Source organism: Falco cherrug, chromosome 10, assembly GCF_023634085.1.
Source record: "Falco cherrug isolate bFalChe1 chromosome 10, bFalChe1.pri, whole genome shotgun sequence".
Lineage (NCBI taxonomy): Eukaryota > Metazoa > Chordata > Aves > Falconiformes > Falconidae > Falco > Falco cherrug.
The window spans coordinates 19,605,956-19,627,415 of NC_073706.1; the positions used below are offsets into that span (position 1 = coordinate 19,605,956).

The window sequence follows — 21,460 nt, forward strand, 5'->3', positions numbered from 1 at the left end:
TGCACCCTGCTGAGAAGATGGATCAGTCCCTGCGTAGCTGTGATGTTGGTGTATAAAAGTGTACTGAAGGAAATAATTTGGATTACCAGGCTGGTTTTCCTGCATACACCAACATGTTTAATCTGTTGGATTTGAATGAGAAAGGCCAGGATCCTCCCTCTAATTCAGATAGTTTAATGAATAATGGTCAGGTGTGAATGACCTGTTAGCTACTGAAAAGAATATGATAGAAAGTAGTGTGTGAAGCATTGTCAGGTGCAAAAAATGAGCTTGCAGTTACTGAATGTCAGTGATGGGAAGTCCAGATCAAGTATGGTAATGCTTTTAGCGGGCTTCTTCCCAAGAATGCTTGTAAATGCATTCTTCAGGAAGAAAGGCACAAGATAAAAGGTGGTGTAAATCAAGCCATAAGAAAACAGTATGCAATAAAGTCAAAATTAAAACACAATGTAACGGTAGTTTGAGTCAGTTGCACAATAAACAGAAAAGGTACGGGTATAGGTGAGCCTCAACTCTTCTAAGACTGTGCTGAACACTCTGCACCTTGGTCACCAAGACACCATGACACATGGCTGTACAACCCGGTGTTCCCTATTCTGGCCGCATGTATCTACAATATATGCACAATAATATGTATTGTGCAATTTGCAGCTGATCCAGAACATAGCATGTAGGAGTTCCCTAATCTTACTGACGTTTAATCATGGGTTGCACAGACTCTCCAAACTACAGAGGAAATACTCCTATTATTAATGGACTTCCGCTTAATTGCTTACAAAATGTGCTGTCGCACAGCCTTTTCATGAAACAATGTAATGAGGATTGGAAAAAATAAACAACCATATCTTTCAAGTTAAAAGCTGCTTGGCAACTTCTCCTAGTTCTGCATGTGCCTTTGTCGGTCACAGGTAAAAAGGTTAGGCGGAAAGAGAGCACAAACAGCAAACATAACAAAAAAGAAATGGTTTAGGGTTTTGTAGGTTCAAGGTTAGTCTTTCCGGATTGCTGAAACATACCCTGCAATGAGCTGGCAATATAGAGTGTCAAGTTATACCAGAATCTGTGCTTCAGGACAACTCCTAATTTCTGGCAAGCCTACTCAGCCAAACAGAAGGTTTGTTTGAGGTACCTGCAAGCTGGTGAAAATACCACAGCATGCAAACAGTGATGGGAGGCCGCCCAGCAGTTAGAACTCTTTTTGGGGGTTGTTTTTTCCTATTTTTTTATATAAGCATTTGTGTGGGAGGAGAACAGGAGATTTCAAATGTACCTGGCAGCCTGCTGAAGCGATAGGTATGACCCACGTTAACTTACAGATCTTAATTACTTCTGATAGTTAACCGACGGAAGCAACAGAAAAGACTAAAACAAAGGAAGCCATAGGCTGCCTGTTCCTTCAGGTGTTCAGAGCACCTCGAAAAGTGCTGTTGTGCTGACGCAAGCCTGGCGCTGCCCTTTTCACACAGACACCCGTGCAGTCACGCATGGGAAATCACACATTACCGGGAAGGTTCAAAGACCAAATAAAACTTTGTAGAAAGGACTGGTTAGAGGAAAATTGATTTAACCTGAGTGTACAGGCTCAGTAATGACATGCTAACTTGTAATATTTCTGATGAATGTCAACGTTAACATTGGCTTAGTAAAAGCCAAGGTCTTGGCAGCCCAATGTTACAGGATGATTGCAGTTTAAGTGGGACATTTCTAGGCCTCAAACTTGCACTTATCTGCTTAAAATTTCAGACACCAGAAAGTAAAAGAATCCAGTGTTCGTTGCAAGTAAATGACCGCCCAAATGGTATGACTGTGGTAACACTAAAAGCAGCTGAAATAATCATTATCAGAAGGCTGGTTTTCCCGTTTGACCTTTGATTTCTCAATTACTTATTATTTGGCATTGTGTTTGAACTGACTAGAGGCTCCTCTCCTAAACTTAACCACCAAGCAAATTGAACGTTTGAGGGCACAAAATGCTAGTTTCTCACCAACCGCCTTGTGCGTGGTGCCTCTAGTCATCACTGGTGCCAAATCCAGCATGCTGCCTTCCTCAGGTTGTTAGCTAACGCCAAAAAACACCACTGCAGGTGCCTGTTAGTAACTTGGAGCAACTGTGAAATGCAATGGGACCGTTCAGCCGTGTTTGTCCATCCCTGTTTGCTTGGCTCATCAGGCTAACCAGGGATTTTCACCTTTATTTTAGTGCATTTCTTAGGAGCATTTTTGAGGCAGTCTCCAAAGGCAGGCCTGGTCACTGAGAAAGGAAGTGTGAGAACTCACCAGAGTCACCGGCTGCTCTGCTGGGGTGGCAAACCAGAGCCATAGCTGCTGTCTGGCACCCAGCTGAGATTTTATACTGGTTTGCAGTCCCAGCTGCTACTTTCAGAGGAAGCAAAAGGAGAAAGAAGCCACATCCACCGTGCCATGATTGGAGAAAGAAGCCACATCCACCGTGCCATGATTATCTTCCTTTCCAACACGGTGTAACTTAAGCTGCTCACACGTTTGCCGGTGCAGTTTTAAAGCTCCAGCACGGCTTTTTGTTGGCGAGCAGCCGCGTTTCTGTCAGGGCCCTGGCTAGGCCTTGCCCCGAGGCCTGCTCCCGCCTGCCGGCCTGGGAGCCCCGCGCCCGGGCCGAGACACCCCCAGCCGCCGGGTCTGGGCAGGGGCGGGGGTCGGCCTCCCCTGGAGGCGGAGGGTTGATAGTTTTGGGGTGAAAGGCCCGGCGGGGGTGGGGGGTGGCGGCCAGGACCCCCGAGCGGCGGCCGCGGCGCCCTGAGGCGGCGCGCGCGCGGAGGAGGTGCTGAGTCACGCTGGGCCAGCAGGAGCGCGCGGCGGGCCCCGCCCCCGGGGGCTCGCGGCGGGGCGGCGCGCCGTGACGCTGCGGCACTATAAAACGGGCGGCGCCAGGCGGCGGGTGTTCAGAGCGCGTCGGCGAGGCGGAGCGGAGCGGGTTCCTGCGTCAACAGTGCTTGGACGGAACCGGCCGCGCTCGGGCCCGCCGCCCCCCCCCCCCCACCACCTCTGCCACTTCACCCTGCTGTTGCGTACCCACCGATTCGCCCCGTAAGGCATCGCCATGGCAGCGCCCCCTTCCCAGGTGCGCCAGAACTACCACCAGGACTGCGAAGCCGCCATCAACCGCCAGATCAACCTGGAGCTCTACGCCTCCTACGTGTACCTCAGTATGGTGAGCGGCCGCGGGGTGTGGGCATGAAGGGAGGGGGCTGCTGGGGGCGAGGGGGCGCTGCCGGCCCACCCGGGCCCGCTTGTGGTGGCTGGTGGCAGCGGGGCTGGGCCGGCCTCGGGGGCAGCCGCCGGGGCGGGGAGGTCTGGGCCCGCCCTGGGCCAGGGCCTTGCCGGGGTGGCGGGTGGAAGCGTCGCACCCTCTGTGTGCGGCCTGCCCGAGGGAGGGGGGCCTGGAGGGGCTTGCTGGGGGTGAAGGCGTAGCCGGGGCTGCCCGTGCGCTCCCCGGGCCGGGGGTGGCTGCAGCAGCCCCGGCTGCCCCACCGGCCCGGGCAGGGCGGCGCGGCGGGGGCTACGGGCGCAGCCGCGCTCCTCCTCCTCCCCCGCCTCTGGGCCCTTCCCGGCCTTCCCCTGGGGGTGGGGCGGCCGCCTGTGTTCGGTAGGTGAGGCCTTTATCTCGGGGGCGAACGTGGGTTACACGTTAACCGCTCGGGCCGTTGCCCTTGGCGGACTCGTTATCGGCGCAGCTCAGCAGCTCGCAGGCGGCTCTGCCCTTGGGGCTGGGCTGGGGAGCGGCAGCTGGCACCTGGCCCACAGGCGTTCTTGTCTCTCGGGCAAGGGTTTTTTTTCGTTCGTGAGTTTTTGAAGTGAGTTGGTGGCAACCCGTGTTTTCCTTGGCGCTGCTTCCATGTCTCTTTTGGCCTGAGACCCCCCATGCTAGCCATAGCTGGGATGAGTAACTGGTCCCAGTGGCAGCGCTGACCTCTGTGCAGCAGTCTTTGTGCTGTAGACGCACAGGTCACTTGAGACTTTACGTAGTGGGATGCTGTGGCACGTAGGTGGAGAACTTTACAGCTTGCTTTCTGTGTTTCTATGAAGAGCTGAATCTAATGATGGTGGTGAATGATAGTGGTACAGAAGCACCAGTGTCTTGCCTTGAAACCTCCAAGCCGCTAGCTTAAGCGCAGAGAATTCTGTAGTAGTTCCTCTGGTAAATAACTGGCAGTTGATACAAAGCTTTCCATTGAATTCTGCCTAATGGCTCTGACCAAAGAACAAACAAGCTGTGTAATGGCTTCTAACTGCTGTTACTATTTTTTTGCTTTCAAAAAACTGATCTTGTACTTGCTGTTGAATATGTATTTTATTTCAATTTATCTTTTGTCTTTTAAATGTGATGCTTTTTTTTTCTTTTCCCAAAAGTAGAAAGTGTACTACTTAATCTAATCCCTGGGAAGCCTAGGGAAGCATGGGAGCTTTATTGCAGAAGTACCTTAAAGTTCTTGGCCACCTTTAACTGGCATTGCAGGTCAGAACCTTGACTTGTGATGACTGCAAACAAAAATTGCAGCAAAGGTTTCTCCTTCTTGGAAAAGACTTTTCAGGTCTGCTGTGTTTTTAAGGCGTTTGAATGGTGCTCAGAAGAATATCTGTCTGTGAAGCATGGAGGGGGGGGTTGTATCTTCAGAACTGAACCACAAATTCTATGCTGTTCATGGTAGGGGGGTACAGGTTAAAATTTAATCCTAGTCAGGAAAACCTAACTTACTTCTAAGGAAAGAGTTTGCCACCCTGCCTTGCTGGTGTCAGGGCTGCTGCTAGCCTTATCTTGAACTCCAGCCACCTTGAAGTAGGGATGAGAGGAGACCTATCTGAAGTCACAGTAAGTTCCTAGCTTTGTATGGCTGCTGGAGTGAGGCCTGGGTTTTGAATATGAGTTCTTATTTTTCAGTCCTACTATTTTGACCGTGACGATGTGGCTCTGAAAAACTTTGCCAAGTACTTCCTGCATCAGTCCCACGAGGAGCGTGAGCATGCTGAGAAATTGATGAAGCTACAGAATCAGAGGGGCGGACGCATCTTTTTGCAGGACATTAAGGTGAGGAGTGGAGCTATGGGCTGTCTAAAGCAGAACTAGACTTGTCTGTCTCCAGACTGGAAGGGGACAAACTTCCCTGTGGGTCCTCTCCCAGGAGCAGCAGCTGACAGCAGATAAGCATACCAGACTGCTGCAATCTATGTGTGGTGCTCAGCCCAAAATCTAGAAATACTTGGTAATTTGATAGTTTGTGCTGATTGACTAAGAAAAAGCACTTCTTGTGTAAAAAGAGGATGCCTAGCCCTAGCTTGCTGTGGGGTAAGCATAACTGGAACGCAACTGGTTCATCTGCCTTAAATGTAATGGCAAGAGTATTCTGTCTACACTGTTTTGTAGAGAACTCTTGATTCACTTGCCATGGGAATAGGAAACCTGAGATTTCTAATTGCTTGTTATGGCCCACTGCAAGATTTCATAGCACTGTTTTCTTGAAGTCACTTGAGTTAGTTTGGAACAGCAGAAAGTAAGCAGTGTTGTAGGGCCAGTTTAATGCAAGACAGCTAGTCACAGGAAAAACAGGGAATGAAGTGATGGGCACTTAAGAAGAATTCCCTTGCTTACTAGTAAGTCTGAGTGAGCTGAAGACTAGACTTGCCAGTGCTGGTGTCTCAGCTGCTTTGTTTCTGAGATCGTGCCTGCTTACACAGGCAGATGTTCAAGCCGTTAGGTTGTAACAGGAGGAGGAAGGCAGTAGGTCTGTTAGCTGTCTTGGCTACAAGAGCTCAGAGATCCTAGGGGATGGGGAGAGGTCTGGGATGTGGAGCATGCATTCAGTTCTGTTCCAAGTGTGCACTGTGTGTCTGCCAGGTAGATACCTAAATGCCTAAATGTTGTCTGAACAGGCTTTGAGACTGACTTAAAAGATTTTGTTCCCTAATGGTGCATGGGTACTTACAGAAAATACGGTCATGTGATTTTTCCCCTTCTAGAAGCCAGATCGTGATGATTGGGAGAATGGGCTGACTGCTATGGAGTGTGCCCTCCACCTGGAGAAGAATGTGAACCAGTCACTGTTAGAACTGCACAAACTGGCAACTGAAAAGAACGACCCACATGTAAGTGGATGCTGAAGCTGAGAATGTGGATGTGCAATGAGGGGGCGTGTATGTGTCTAGTTGAGGGGTTTAGGGGCTGTATGTGTGTCCCTGAAATCATTAAAGATGAAAAAAGGGTGTGAACTAGTGATTCAGCCTTTCCAAAGGGAAGGGCCCAGGTGTCAGGCTATATGATGGCTATTTGGTAGGTTATTGCCATCTTCCAGGAGGACCAGTTGCAGTGTGTTGGGGTGGCTGAGGCCTGCCTGACAGAACAGTGGGTGCGTAGTTTTTGTTCAGATCCTTCTGTTGCTCTTGGGAAGACAGAGCACTTGCATGAACAGCATTTTGAAGAGAAGAAATGCATGAAGCTGAGCTGTGGGAAGGGCTTGTTTCTGTGGGGGATGAGTTCTGACTTTGAATTGCTGGGTGTCTGTAAGGCTTTGTGTCATAAGGCTTTTTTATCATAAAATTTTGCAGTTGCTGCTTCTGAATGTTAAAAGCTGTGATGCTTTAGAATGCAGTGTTTGAAACAGGTTCCTTCACAGATAGAAGTTATTGGCAAGGGTGGATTGAGGCTGCTTAGTATCAGGAAGACATCATCATGTGTCTGAATCAAAGCACTCTTGAGAGTGTCCTGTATAAGTGAGGGACCTCTAAAAGAGAAACCACATAGCTGGAGCATTTTACAGGTGTAAATACTCATTCATGAATTCAACTGCTATGCAGTGGAGGCCTCTAAATCTGTTCAGAAACTTTCATGTTGCTTCCTGACCTACTGTTGTGCTTGCAGAGTTCCGGAGCAAGTGTGCCTATATAAGCCTACCTCACTTTGGTCTTGTCCTGGCATTGCTGAGGCAAAACTAAAGTCTGCTTCCTCTCTGGTATCTTCTGCAGCTTTAAAACTGGCATCCTGTATCTTCTCCTTTCCCTAAAGAGCATTGGTAGGGTTTCAGATGCTGCTTCAGCAGGATAAGCCATGTCCAGGCCTAAACTTACAATTCTTGTCTCCCTTTCAGTTGTGTGACTTCATTGAGACTCACTACCTGGATGAACAGGTTAAGTCCATCAAAGAGCTGGGTGACCATGTGACCAACCTGCGGAAGATGGGGGCACCAAAATATGGCATGGCAGAGTACCTCTTTGACAAGCACACCCTCGGGGACAGTGACAATGAGAGCTGAAGTCTTGCCAAGAGCCACCCTATGGGTTTCAGTGGGACTCCTACTTTACTGTCCAGCCATGCATGCGTTTTCAGTTATCTAGATAAACAGTTCTCACACTCTGTACCAAATATCGCCCCCCTTTTCTCTTGTGTTTGTGTATTGCCCTCCATCCAATAAAGTGACTTGGTTCAAGCTGGCTTTTTCTGTTTCTCTCAGGAGCGAGAGGCTCCTACTTGCAGGATTGTGCTCTGTAGTCTGTTGGTGACAGGTCATTTTAGGTTGGACATGGATGAAGAAATATACTAGAGGGATTAAGTTTTACTTGCTTAGTCTTTCCTTCCCCCTGCAATCCAGTGGGCAGGGAACTGCCATTCATTGCAGGAATTGCTCAGTGACTAAAGTTGTGTTTTAAATGCCTTTGTCACCAAAACTTGCTGTAAGGAATGTGCAAGGAAAAATTGGTCCCTGTTAATTTAGGTGAGGCAACTAAATTGATGAAGGGGAAATTAGTGCCTCACTAGGCATCATGGCTGTCATATAAATGGCACTGCTCTTGTGTATGGAGAAAACATACAGTGAATAACAACTTTGAGCTGTGTTCTATTGTCAGGTTGGACTGCAACAGCAGTGTTGAAGGAGCTGCCTTGTCTTAGGAGCTGCAGCTGGTGGTGGTGCCATCTGCATAGGCTTAGCAACTTTTTGTAAGGCAGAGAGAGTAGACTGCTGTTGTAAAGGCAGTGGAAGGGATGTGGGAGATAACATTTTTCATGTGCCCCCTGTGATATGGGAGATGTGCAGCTGTTTCTGAAAACAGGAAGTAGGAAAACTGGTTTCTGTAAATTCCTATTGCATGGAAACTTTAAAATGAGGAGATGAAGCGGATGGTCCTGGGACTTGAGCCTTGCTTTTATTTTCTTAGGGAAGACAGTAAAAACTCAGAGCTGTGTGGTGGGTGTCTGCTACCATCCAGATGATTTCTTATTTCCTTGAGTAGTGTCAAATTGGTGACAGATTTGTGTAACTTCAAAAGGAAGCAATGTGCTGGGCAAATACAGTTGATTGCAGCCACCTGTCTGAGTAGACATGTGCGCTGCCTTATTCCATTACTCCTCCAGTACTGGAAAACACCAGCTAGACGTGACTTTGGGAAGTGACATGACTTGCTTCAGTCCCTTACTTTCCCTGCAGTGCCTTTTCAGTAGGGCATGTGCTGCCTGAGACTTGTGATGGGTCTTGTGATGAATATTGATGTAAAGCTGAAGTTCCAATTCTTGCTGTGATGAGAAGTTAATATATAATAATATTAACTATATTCCTCTTCTGGTTTGGGCTACACCTGCGCTCCAGGCTCTTTAGGTTGGTGCCTGCTGAGCTGTTGCTGTGCCGTGTCTGCAATACTTACTGCTCAGTCTTATTTGTTCTCTTGCTACAAATGTAGAGGGGCTTTTGTTACTGTTGCAATGCTGCAGGTGCCTGCTGTTGTACCTGAGGCCAGCAGCGGTGTGAACTTGGCGCTGCCTTTAGCCTCGGCCGGGCTCTGGTGGCACCTCCCAGCAGGAGGTGGTTTGGCGGTGCTGCCCTTTGGGTGAGTGCCAGTGTGGCCAAGTGTAAAGATCCTGCGATACTGCTGATGTGGCAGGTATCTCAGCAGACCTGTGTGTGCCTCTTGGGTCTGCTCTAGCTGTACTGATCTATCTGCTCTTCACACACGTTTTCGCTGGTCTCCGTGATCACCTCCATCAGCCCCACGTAGTCACCTTCAGCTAGAGAGATGCCAGAGTCGTTGGGGGATGGACTCTCTGCTCTTCTTTGCTCTTTTGTAGGGGGAATATTAGTGCTTCCGTTTCCAGTATCTCTCATGTTCCTGGAAACCTCTGCTGGATGCTGGTCTGGAGTGCCGGTTGCATCTTCTAAGCTTAGGCTGCGAGCTTCAGGGCCTGTGTTTCCCTTGTGGGATCTCTCCAGTACGGGAGATGTGACAGGAGTGAATGAGAAGCAGAAGGAGGCACTGCCTCCAGGGGTTTTGTTACTGGGGGTGTGAAAGGCACCTGAATGCTCGGAACTGGGAGTGGCAGATGCTGTGTTCTCCAGGGTTAGCCAGGGTGGGTGGGAAGCTTTCAAGCTCTTGAGGTTCTTGAAACTACCCTGCTTCTCGTGGTCTGGGGACTCTGCCAAGAAGGGGAACTTGGGACTCTCTGATGCTGTGGACTGAGCTCCTGGACTTCCTGTGGTGGCAGCTTCTCTGCTTTTACTGTTAGAGTTGCTCTCTTCTTCTACTGTTAAAACCAGTGACTCAGGACCTTTGCTCCGATCTGTTGGCCAAATAAACGTTTCCCTTGCCCCTGAGCCAAGGGAGCTTTGGCTTTTATATGTATCACTGACTCTGGAAGGTGAGGAGTTGACAATGACGTCCCTAAGAGAAGTCGAGCACGCAGCAATACTGGAGAGTGCTGGGGGCTTCTTACGGCCTTGGCGTCTAGAAGGGAAAATCATGGGGATAGAGCTGATCGGTGTCTGTGGGGCACTGTAGAAACCAGGTCTCTCATAAAATGGGGTTGACATGAAGGCGTCAAAGTCCCTTAGTTTCCTGTCTTCGCTGTCCCACTGTTCCTGTGAGCTGGAGTCTCCCCTTGGCTGGTTGATGCTGCAAGGGCTTCCAGACTTGCCCATGTCTTGGTACGTATAATGGGAGAAGGGGGATGTGGGGTCTCCTCGCCTGCGCAGCAGGTTCATCCGGGAAGAGGACCTGGAGAAGCTTGGCGACTGGACGCCGAGGAGCCGGCCCAGGTGTCCCAGTAATGGTGTGGAGTGGTTGGCCTCCTCATTCTCTTTAATTTGCTCCAGAGGCTGGAACTCCATCTCTTCTTTCTGCATGCTGGGGAAAGGCAAAACAGGCTGTTACACAGCCACAAAAGGAGGTGGGTTCTGGTGGAGAGGCTGGCAGCAGAAGGATTGCTGCTGCCAGTGGGAAGCTGCTCTCTTCCTGTATCGCCACTGGATATGTTAGGCCCCCACAATAGGGATGCTCAGAGGGGAGGGGGGAAAGAGGTCAGAGGCATCCTTTCTTTGGGAGGGTTGGCTCTTGGCTTTGGATGAGCCTAAAGGTACCTTAGAGCAAGATTTCACAGACTATGGGGGAAGATATTACTGCTCGCTCTTCCTCCTCAAGTGCAATATCCTGCACAAGGCCTGATCCCAGGTAAATGTGGACTGTTAGACAGCCTGTGGCTGCACTCACTTGATATCAAAAGTTGAGCCAAGGAATGATGGTCGCTTGTACTCAGCAGTGGCTGCGGTGTAGGGTGGCTGGGGATCAGGCTCGTTCCAGTACAGGTCCTTCTCCAGAATGGGTAAATCTTGATGCATCTCATCCACTGCCATAAGGGAGACCTGCAGGGGACAGCAAGAATGTCATACGGGGTGAATGGCATTCTGTGTGTCTATTACCAGTGGGCAAAGGGATGCAGGGCAGGAGGAAGTGATGTAGCACAGGAGCGAGGCAGGTGGCTGGGTTTGCTGCGTGGTTTCATGTCCCTTGGGTTGTTTTTCATGCGGAGAAATTTGATTAATTGGAAGGAAAGTGATGCTGAAAGAGACAGGAAAGCAATATGCTTACTGGGACAGAAGGGCTCAGTGTTAAGAAGGGCTGAAGGTGAAGAGTTATTGCATGGAGGAAAGCAGAGGAGGCAGTTCTAGGTATGGACACAGCGTGGAAAAGCTCGGGAGAGGCAGGAATGATGTTGTTCAAAGGTAGTGAGGGCAGGAAACGAACAGTCTGGATCCTTCGTGTGTGCCAGAGCATGGACTAAAGCTGTAATTGGTCTCTGTACAAAGACGGGCCAAACGCCCTGTCTTCTCTGGTGTGTGGGGGTCTTCCTGGTCCAGGTCTTGCCCCGTGTTCTTCCTGGAGCCTGGGATGTCTCCTTGGGAATACTGAGCTGGATCCCTTCACCCTTGTATTTGTTGAGAAGCCTTACATTTTCCTCCTGCTCTCCTAGCTATCTCCGTCTGGAGATCCTGGACCTCTTTGAATGCAGCCACCGACAGCTCAGGAGAGCGTGAGGGTGATGGGGACTGCTGCTCTGCCCCAGATGGGCACGGGGGGTGCAGAAGAACTTGGTGACTGCGCTGGCAGGGCTCTCTGAACCCTCAGGTGCAGTCCTGCCTCAGTGTTCCTCTGCAGGTCAGGCTCACCTGGAGGATCTTGCCTTCACTTTACCTGCAGGTTCCTGTCGATGAGCCAGTTGGTTTCAAAGTCATCATCGTCTTCCCCAAAAGGGTTGATGAGTTGCTCAGCCACCTGCATGTGGAGAACACATAGCAGAGGTCATCGTGGTTGTACCTGCCCCTTTCCCTGCAGGGATAAGGCCTGTGGGGCAGTCTCGAGCGTGATGTCCCTTGAGTTTAGAGCAATGCTGCTCCTCCCAAAAAGTGGTGGGTTAAAAATGGAGGCTTTCCAGTGGGTGGGAGACTGGTATGCACAGGTAACTGCCCCTTGCTCACATAGCCCTCCTGCTGCTGTGGACCACCACTGCGGGTAACGTGTAGCCTACTGCTGCTCTTCTCCCCCAGACTAGTCAGGACTAAAGCTTAGGGAAAGGTGGAGCTGATCTCCAGGGTGAGACACTCAGAAACTGAGGTCTCTGCAATACCCTTGGCCCCTGATGGCTTCCCATTTGTATGCCAGCACTTGGCACCCTGCCCACAGACCGAAGAACACAGCTGGTCCCTGGTGAACCAACACTGGGAAAAACTCTTGGCTAGGTCAGATTCTAGCTCTAGACATAATTTCTTGGACTTACCTTTAACCAGCCAGCATAGAAGAAGAACTGCAAAAACGTAAAGACGGGCACAAAGAGATCTAGTTCATGGCCGGGATAGGCTTTTTCTGGATCCAGGAACTGCCGCCCGATCAGGCAGGCCAGGAAGAAGCTGTAAACAGCCACGGTCACCACCTGGGAAAGATGCCAGGGGACACACCAGAGGAGCTTGAGTTCTCACTTGCTTTCCCAGCATCTCTTTTCAGTTCCACCCCCCACATCTCCAAACAGCGGCAAGCTGCTGCAGAGCTGCTGGCTCTGTAGCCTCGTGAAAGCCTTGGATTCACGTATGACAGGCTTCTCCTCTGCTTTTTGCAGGAAGATGCATTTCCACTGCAGAAAGCTTTAAAAATGCCCTTTGCCCTTTAGCTGTTACATACTGTTTTTCATTCCATGCTGTTCCTGGAATGACATCTGTGTAGGCGTCACAGAAAGCCAGTGGCAGAAGAAAGCATGTGACAGCCTGGGTGGAAAGAGCTTAAAACAACTGACACATGGCTGCATGGCTGTTCTGCTGCTGAAGCAAGGGGTGCTGTGAGCTCCTTTCATTCTTTTCCTTGTCTTTCCTGAAAGCTGTCTTGAGCCTCTCATGGCTCAGTCCATGCTGGCAGGCCACATCCAATTTAATTTGCAGGGGAGGGACACCCTGGCAGTGCTGCGAACTCTGAACTAGCTTCTTCCTTCCTGGTCCTCACATTGGGTCTTTTTAATATTTGCCTGCTCGCCTGCCCAGATTTCAGGCTACAGTGAGCTTTGTACTTCTCTTCGATCACAGGACCAGGAACTTCCCCTTTTCAAATTAAAAGCAGCTGAGGCTCTCGCATGGTTTCTTGATGTAAGGGGGTTCAAAACAAACACGCAGCACCACGAGACTGGTGAGCTAGCCGTGCTGTTCCTGGCAGGGAACAGCACAGGGCTGTTCCGTGATGGGCAGGACAGAGAGTGCCTGGAGCAACAGACTTTGCATTGTGGATGGAGCCCGATTAAAAAAACGGGTTGTGTACAGCAGAGGGGGCAAAGGCATGCTATGATACTACTTTTCCCAATGTGTTCCCCATTAACCTTCAGCACTGCTGTGTGAACAGAAGCAGTTTCCATTTCATGGTGGGGTGCATTAGTGTTACCTGAGCAGCTGGATTGTGTGAGACAAAGGAGCAAGCTGGTGCCAAAGTGTCTGTCTGGGTTTATATCGAGACCGCCATTAAGCACCGGAGTACACGCACACCGCTGCCTTTCACACACGTGGCATAGCTCCACCAGAGCTGCCCTGCCTGCTGGAGCAGCTTTGCTGCCAGACAGATCTCAGCTCTGATGGGTAGGAAGGGACTTCTTGAGGGACATGCTCCCTGCAGGGAGTGGGTCAGTGTGTATCTGTGTTTTCCGCGGCACGCAGTGTGGCTAGTTACCCCTGGTGTTTCTGTGGAGGTGGCTGTGTCTGAGCTGGGGAAATAAGGCTGGGCTGGGCTGCTGAGCTGCGTGTGTGAGAAAGCCGATGCGTGTAGGTGGGGATGAGGGGTCCAAGTGTACCTCATGTCAGCTTGGCCCCTGTGCGACTCAGGTACGGGTGTAAATGGGGGTGCGCCTTGTAGCAGGGGGCAGTGTGCACAGGCAGGCAGCAGAGCAGTAGTTGTGGGGGGTCCCTTCTCACCTGAGTGTAGACCAGGGGGATGCTGATCCAGTCATACCCATAGAGTCGCCCACACTGGCTGCGCAAGGTGTTGAGCTCCTGCAGTGGGGAAAAGGAATGGCCTGTCAGCGTAACTTCGCATCTCCTTGCTGGGGATGCTGAGCCTCTCCGGCCCCATCGCCCCTCATCGCTCCAGCCCGTTCCCTCCTGCTCACACCTCCTCTGGAGGGGGCTGCCCAGCCAGGACTCCTGCTTGCTGGCTGCCCAGCAGAGGCTCATGCTCACCCTGGAGGAACTCCTTGCTGCCTGGGTGTCTCCGTCTGAGCCCAAGATCCCTTCCTAGCTCACTTCATAGCTGAGTTCATCTCCTCACAAAATGAGCAGCGGGCAGGTTAGGCAAAGAATGTCTCGGGAGCATCCGTTTCTCTCTCCTGACTGTATACTGAATCTGGATAAATAGCCCAGAGGGAGATATCTCTCTCTGGGCAGATGAATCTCACTCCAGGCAACAGAAACAATGTGACTTTCTCTGCACATGAATATCAGAAAGGATGAGCTGCTCTGGACCTTTTTTCTCTGCAGCTGGGCAAGGATCATTTCCAGGGCTTGTCTGTGGAGCATGGCCTGCTTCCCAGGACAATCTAAGAATTTTAAATAGTGAAGTTTTCTACAGGGACCTTGGTTGTTGGGGATGCTTTTGACCTCTTGGTTTCTTCCAGATACATGCTTCCTTGTGGTTTTTTCATCTGTACCCTAGAGACCTCCACTGGCCACTGTCGCTGGCTGGTCTGAAGCGTGGGAAGGCTGATCCAGGACCTGCTGCATGGGTGTCTCCCTTACCACACCTAGATGTGAGTCTTGTGTTCCTCCCGGTCCCACATTTGAGAAGGATGTTGCATTCCCCTTGCCTCTAATATATGTGACATTGCTACCACGTCAGCAGGCCATGAAAATCTCTGTTCTGTCACAAGCTAGAGAGTGGCAGTGGGGGCATTTCCCATCAAAGTTAGTGTAATGTCCCCAGGGACAGGCTTGGCTCACTGTCCTACCTCACCATTCCTATTCCTTGCCTGACTCTGGAAATCCCCATAGTTCTGCCCTGGGGACTGGATGAGAATCTCAAACAGTTGCCTATTGCCTCTGTCGCTCACATTCAGGATGCCTTGGAGCAGCACGCTGTCCCGGATTCTCCCCTCATTCCTTGCCTTCACAGCCAGATTGGAGAACCACACACACGGGATCCAAAACTTGTTGTGGGGGGAATTCAAGCTCTCAAACTTCTTGTGCTCTTCTGGTGTCATGAGGCCTGGGTAAAAAAAGAGTAGATGGGAGAGGGATGGCTATAGAGGGCAAAAGGAATTGATCTGGTCTGAAATGAAAACATCTAAATCTCAGGTGGTCACCTTAGCTCTCCTTAAAAATCACAGGAAAGACTCAGACACTCAGACTTTGGGAGACACAAGGGAGGAGGACAAGTCGTCTTGTTAGAACAGTGAGTTACAGAAGTGTGAGAGGCAGGCTTTATTGCCTTTCACTTTGGATGTCTGCAGCATACCCGACCAGGTCACAGTCAGCAGGGAGATAAAGTACTGCTGAGGGTGCAGTTGCCCGGTGTACGCAGACATGTGTTGAGAATGGGATAACTTGTGTCCTAAAATTGCCTGGTTCTCTCTCTGGATTGCAAAGGGAACCCAGTTGACTAGGACAGGTGCAGACATCTCCCTTTGGGCAGAGTGGGAAATGTCCCTTGAGGAGCATCTTCAGAGAGGATTCAGGGAGCCCAGCAGTTAAGGTTGGTGGTCTGAGGCTCCAGTTCCCACCTTCATGGTGGAAAACTGTTGCCCTGAGGGAGGACAAACATACCACTTGGCAGAGGTCTGCTTGTGCTCTGCTACAGATCTGTGCACAGGGTCACTCACTACAGAGAGCTCTTCTCTTCCCATGCACACTTCCAGTGCAGGGTGAGCAGCTCCTGGTGAAGTCACTGCACCACAGGCATCCGAACCTGGCCAGCCAGAGCCCTGCAGCGCATCTACATTCACAAACTGGATCTCAACACTCTCCTTACACAAAATATTGGGGCAGAGACCCTGCATCTTTCAGACAAGCCTTCCAGCCACTGGTAGGAACAAGCATGCTGTGCAAAGGGGAAACATAAGCAGTTGATTATTTCAGAAGAGCAGAGCTAGGGCACGAGCAGATGCTTAGCACCTGCTGCAGACATCAGCTGAGCACATTGCAGCACTATCCCATCTCCTGTCCGAAGAGCACGTGGCCCTTTTCAAGGCTCTTTGCCCTAAAACCAGCAGCGAGGTGCTGCTGTCTGCTCGGTGTCAGAGCTGTGCAGGAGGCAGTACTGGTACTGACCTGCCCTCACGACGTGCTCCATGCTGGGGAAGCGCTTGTAAACAGCAGTGCTGACTGAGCGCAAGATCAGCACGCTGCAGAGGTTGCTGTAGCGCATGAGGGTACGACGCAGGAGCCGCCCATACTCATCCTCCCCGTCCACGTTGCAGGAGACCAAGTTCATGATCCGGTCAGGCCATGGGATGCTCTCGTACTGAGCCCACCAGCGGGACACCACCAGAGCCACGTAGAAACCTAGAGGTGAGCTGAGCAAATTAGCCATCCTAAAGGAGTGGGAGGTGTAAATGCTGGTGTATAGGAAGTCTGGTAGTGCTTCTGCAGGGATGGGTGCAGGCATGCCTGGAGGGCAATTCAGATCTCCATGCTGATGTTAAGAGTCTGGGTTTCATGGTTTATTTGGTGCTACTTGGTGCCTGCCCTCCTGGCAGAACCCAGAGCACGCTCGTACAGCTGACAGCTGTGTGCTGGGGGCGTAGCTCACAGCTGAGGTGTGAAACCCTGTATTCTGCCTGAGGGGTTTTACAAAGGCAGAGGGAAGGACCTGCTCAGTGAATCTTGCCTGCCTGCAGACCTGTGCCAAACCAGGGTCCAGTGCTGTCCCTTTCCCCTCTCTGTGTTCCCAGGCAGAGCTCCTTACCCAGCACAAAGGACACAGGGATTAGCTCAGCATAGCTGTTGCAGTAGAGCGCCAGCTTCTCAAACATCAGCCTTTGGCTTTCACTCAGGATCAGCCTAAAAGGGAGAAACAGCAGCATCAGCCTCAAAGAAGAGTCTATGCCTTGTTGGGCCTGCTGGGACAGGAATCTGGCCAGGGAAGCCAAGGATGGGTAGTCACAACACTGCTACACTGTGAGGCTGGGGATGGTGTGAGTGAACAGCCTGGGACACCAGCCCACCTCCCCAAAACACCCTGCTGACCAGCCCAAAGGAGCTCGAAGTGGGCATTGATGGAGAGCGTGTGGCGAGTGATGCAGTTTGATGTCAGGAACCACCCCTGTTTTTCTCAGGAGAGTGCTGTGGGGTATCCAGCATTTGACAGAGAGCTTGGATGTGCACCACGGTTCACTTAATATCCTGCAAAATGTCAGTGTAAACTCTGCTCTTAGGTGAGTTCCTGCTTCTTAGAGCTGCTTCCCTGCCTCTGTGCTGCATCTGTGATCGAACCAGCGAGGCGAGCTCCCTGTCTTTCCTCATCAAAACAAGACCAGCTACAGAGTGCCGATGCCTGATCACAGATCTGTGGTCTCAGAGCTGATGTCTGCTCTCAAAAACGTGCCCAAATTATTGCCTGTTGTGTAAGGAGGGAAACTCTCTCCTAAAGCTCCCCGCTGGGGGCCATCTCCAGTATTGGTTCAGTCTTGGTCTCCACTGATCTACACATTACTTTTCTGTAGGAAATGATCAAATCCAACTCTTCATCCCGTGGAAGAGAAACCGTGTTACTTCCCAGGGCTGAAAAAGGAGATTTCTCAGTTGCTAAGCCATATTGGAGCAGTGAGGAAGGACCTTTCCTTTCCTGGCCAGCTGCTCCTCCCCAGGATCACTATCCCAGTCCTGTGTTGCTCAGTTGTCCTGCTCCAGGGCAGGCTGAGAGTGAGGGGTGTGTTAATGTCGGGGTGTAAGGATGCTTACCTGTAGACAAGACTGATGGTGAAGTAGAGAGAGATGAAAATAAGGAACTCGGAGTAAAGAAGTTTGTAGATGCTTCCTTTCCATTGGAGCAGGAGCTGTGAGAAGGTGCCTAGGCGGGCGTCAGCCACACGGTTGGTGTATGTCACCGTCATCACAGATCCTAGTGGAGATGCAAAGCGAGCAGATGTTGAAGCTGCCAGCTAGCTTGCACAGAGGGAAGAGACACGGACACCTCAAGTGTCCCAGCAAGCAAACAGGAAGGAAGGAAGGAACAACGAGCTGAGATCAAAAGACAGGTAAGATGAAGTCAGTGACATAGAGAACTAGGAGGACATTGATGGTAGGCAATTAATTTGATGACCTTGCCATCTTTTTTCTGCCTTCGAGCTGCATGTGAGCTGGTTACAATGATAGAAAATACACTTTCTGGTGGAGCCCTTGGTTTCAAGCGTTGATTGTCAGCAGTCAAGCGGGGCGGGTTGGTTGGAGAGGACAAAGCCCACTTGCCACTCCCTCCCACAAAAGGGAGTTGTTTAAGCTCACTTCTTAGGGTCACAGACTCCAAAGTTGCTTAAGCCATTTATTTTTTTCTTATAGTACTTTCTTCAAATATGTTTCTGTAAATCTACTGTTTGGGAAGTGTCTTCCTGAAATACTGCTGGGGGGAAAAAAAAAAAAAAGCCCAAAGGAAAGCAAAAACCCCAGAAATGAGAGATTTCTTGGTATTGATCCAGATGAAGGTAGCCCTGGAGATTTGATTGGTTTTGTAGCACTTGCCCAACAAGTATAGCTGTCTTTAAATTTGGGCTGAGGGCCATATCCGGACAATGCTGGTCCTAGTCCTGCAGGCAGAACAGTCCCCCCTGTTAGAGAACGGAGGGATGGAATTTGGCTCACAGAGCACGAATACGAGCAGCTCTGCCTCCCCTCTCCTTCAACCATACGTTGCACAATAAATCACACTGGATCAAAAAAGGCATTCAGGCTCCTGAAATGCTTCCCAAACATGCAGGATCCCCATTGCGCTTTTTCTAGCATAACCTTGGATAAATCTTTATCATCAGTTAATAATCAGACTCACATTCAAATAATCCTGAATTTGAAAAAAAAACCCAACAAACCCAAACCACTAGTGTAATCCATGCCAGGCAGATAGGTGAATGATCCCTTGGTTTATAAATAATTATCCAATGTGAAACTGTTGGTATTTCTAATCTTAACGAGTTACCAGGTTGTGACACAGGCACTGCTGTTTAAGAGGCAATGATGTTAATAGTTATGGGGCCTTGGGCTTTCCCTGAATGGTGGAGGTAAAGCAGCACTTTAAGGGACAATTCAGCTGCTTTGTAGCAGCAGCTGAAAGCAGGTAAGCTTGTGTCCATGCTCTTCATTTAAGCATCTTGGTGAAAGACCTACACTTAGGTGGGGACCAACTCAAGTCCTGGTGAGCTGGTGCTGTGAAGAAAACCAGCAAAGTCTGTTTTGTTGGTTACTTCAACCAAATAGCATCTTTATCCTGGCTTTGGCTTTTCAGTGCTGCTCCTCCTTTGGGTTTCCCTGTCGTATCTCTCCCTGAGGCCCCTCTCCCAGGTTCTATCGAAGGAGCAGAGCTGGCCCCTGCCCTGCCAAGGGCTCCCCAGCTGCACAAATGCACCTTTCACTGGAGCCTCGTGCACATTCATGCCGTTTCCATATGATTGCTAGCCAGTGCAGAGGACTTGGGAGAGCAGTTTTTAATTGCCCTGGAGACTGCACACGTATGGGCTATGCAGGTGAGAAATGTATGCAAACACCCATAGATTCGTTGGGGGCTGCTTACAGAAAGCTGGCCGTTTTCTCTATGCTTTGGGTCTTGAAAGTGCTCAGGGAGACTCTTTGTTGTGTAATTCAAATACAGATTCACTTTTTACCAAACATGGAAAACTTCAACTCCTGTCCATGTAAATAATGGATGGCACCCATCTCTACACAGTTCTGCTCCGGCACAGGATATGGGGCTTTTCCCAGTGCTTTTTCCTCCAGCCCTGAATGATGAAGGCACTTCCCTGCCCACCTGCCAAGCCCGTGCGGGACTGCCCCGGGATGGCACTCGGCAGTTGGCACACTCAGTACCATTTGGGGTCGAGGTAGGTGGCGGGAGGCGACTCACCGCAGCACCGGCTCTGGCACACTGAGTCGGTACGGGGAAGAAGAGCCGCGTCCTGCGGCACCCACAGAGCCTGCTCCCCAGGGAGACCCTGCCTGAACCCTCCTGCCTGATCCGACCAGACTCACCATTGCACCTGAAGGTCAACCGACACAAGTCAGACCATGGGAATCCACAGCACCCAAGATTCTGCAGCACCAAGGCTGTGGCAGGTGCGTTACCCACCACATAAGAAGGCAGACAGACATGAGCAGCTAGCGCAAAGATGGAGAAGAAGCAGACAGAGTGGACAGATGGAGTGAGACGAGGTCACAGGTAGGCAGGAACATAGATCTTTGAAGGAATCTATCTGCTCTTGGGAGGACTAGATACTTACAGTCATGGGCTTCTGAGCTGCGTTGGAGGCTGTGGAGGTTTGGTCCTGCATGTGTCCTTGCGGGGTCCTTTGTGGCCCACGCCACGGCCCGCCTCCTTGTGCCCCCTTGGCTCATGGGGGGATTGAACCTGACCGGCACGGTGTGCTAAGGAGCCTGAAACCCACTTGGGAGCTGCAGCCGGTCACTTGATGCTGTAATCCTTCCTCATTACAAAAGAGACTCTGTTGTCTTTTGCCCTGTTCCCTTCTAATCTTCTGAGTAAGCCCTGCGTGTTTATAGAGGCGGCTGGAGGAGGGGGAGGCAGGGCTGGCCGCTCCACGGCTGCTGCTGCTAACTCCTGGCACAGCCGTGGTGGCTGCCAGGAGAGCGGCATTTTTCCTCTAATTCTTTCCTGTTTGGTCCCTTTCTCTGTCACAATCTTAACAGGAGCCCCAGGAGATTAAGTAGGGCTGGAATTTTCCACAAAGGCTATGAAAATGTGTGGCTCTTGGGGGCTGCCCAGCTCTCTCTTCCCTGGGGAAGCTCTTGGCTCCTTAGGTTGGTGGAGCACCTGGTCTGTGCTCTGCCTGGCTCTTGTGTGATGTTTCTCTGTCACTCCTCACTGTCTCTGTTGTCCCTGGATGAATTTGCCATCTCTTCCAGCTGTGGTTTGGATGTTAGGGGCTTCCACGCTGCTGCTCTCTCCCTGAGACTCTTCCCATGTGTTCACTTTCTTTTCTGCATGCTTGCTCCAGCAGTGCTTAGGGGCTGTCACAGCTTTTCCTTGCATGCCACCCTGGGAAACGCTGGTCCTTGCCTTTGTCCTCAAGCCCCCACCAAGCCAGAGAACTCCTTGCCTCTGTCTCTCCAGGGTCCTTGGTCCCTTTTCTGCTCCCAAGCTGCTCCTTGCAATTGTGACCATCCCTCTTTTCCACCATCTCCTGCAATCTCTCCTGCCAGGTCTTTAAGACATTCCCCTTCCATGAGGCTGGGAATCAAGATCCTTTCTTACCAAATCGGTCCTGCTGTGGTGTGCATCCTTCACTGTCAGCAGGCTCCTGGGTAGCCACCCTGGGCCCATAGGCACAGGACTTCATGTAGCCCACGGCTCTTCAGGAGGACCTCCATGTCCTTCCACCTCCTTTCTGCTCATTCTGTTGGGAAGTTGTTTCTGTTGCCCAGGTAATAACATCTGTCCCCTAAACACCTGTATTTCCTCCAGGCAGCTCTCGCTGAGCTGCTACAACATT

At 50.8% G+C, this 21,460-nt stretch overlaps 2 protein-coding genes and 1 long non-coding RNA gene across 3 annotated transcripts; 2 read left to right on the forward strand and 1 right to left on the reverse strand.

Moving 5' to 3' along the window:
- The first annotated feature begins 2,873 nt into the window (after positions 1-2,873).
- LOC102058424 (ferritin heavy chain) lies at positions 2,874-7,454 on the forward strand. The gene is made up of 4 exons (XM_005438296.4): positions 2,874-3,187; positions 4,916-5,062; positions 5,992-6,117; positions 7,116-7,454. The coding sequence occupies exons 1-4, from the start codon at positions 3,077-3,079 to the stop codon at positions 7,278-7,280; spliced, it is 549 nt and encodes a 182-aa protein (XP_005438353.1). The 5' UTR covers positions 2,874-3,076; the 3' UTR covers positions 7,281-7,454.
- Positions 7,455-8,147: 693 nt separating this feature from the next.
- LOC102049927 (bestrophin-1) lies at positions 8,148-16,831 on the reverse strand. Its single transcript, XM_005438330.4, has 8 exons — positions 16,714-16,831; positions 16,077-16,310; positions 14,861-15,015; positions 13,731-13,808; positions 12,065-12,217; positions 11,482-11,562; positions 10,501-10,652; positions 8,148-10,137 (listed from the first exon to the last, which is right to left on the reverse strand). The coding sequence occupies exons 1-8, from the start codon at positions 16,829-16,831 to the stop codon at positions 8,940-8,942; spliced, it is 2,169 nt and encodes a 722-aa protein (XP_005438387.2). The 3' UTR covers positions 8,148-8,939.
- Positions 14,432-19,688, forward strand: LOC114015625 (uncharacterized). Its single transcript, XR_003559657.2, has 4 exons — positions 14,432-14,560; positions 16,226-16,316; positions 16,700-19,480; positions 19,606-19,688. It is a non-coding gene; the product is annotated as an uncharacterized LOC114015625 (long non-coding RNA).
- Positions 19,689-21,460: the final 1,772 nt, after the last annotated feature.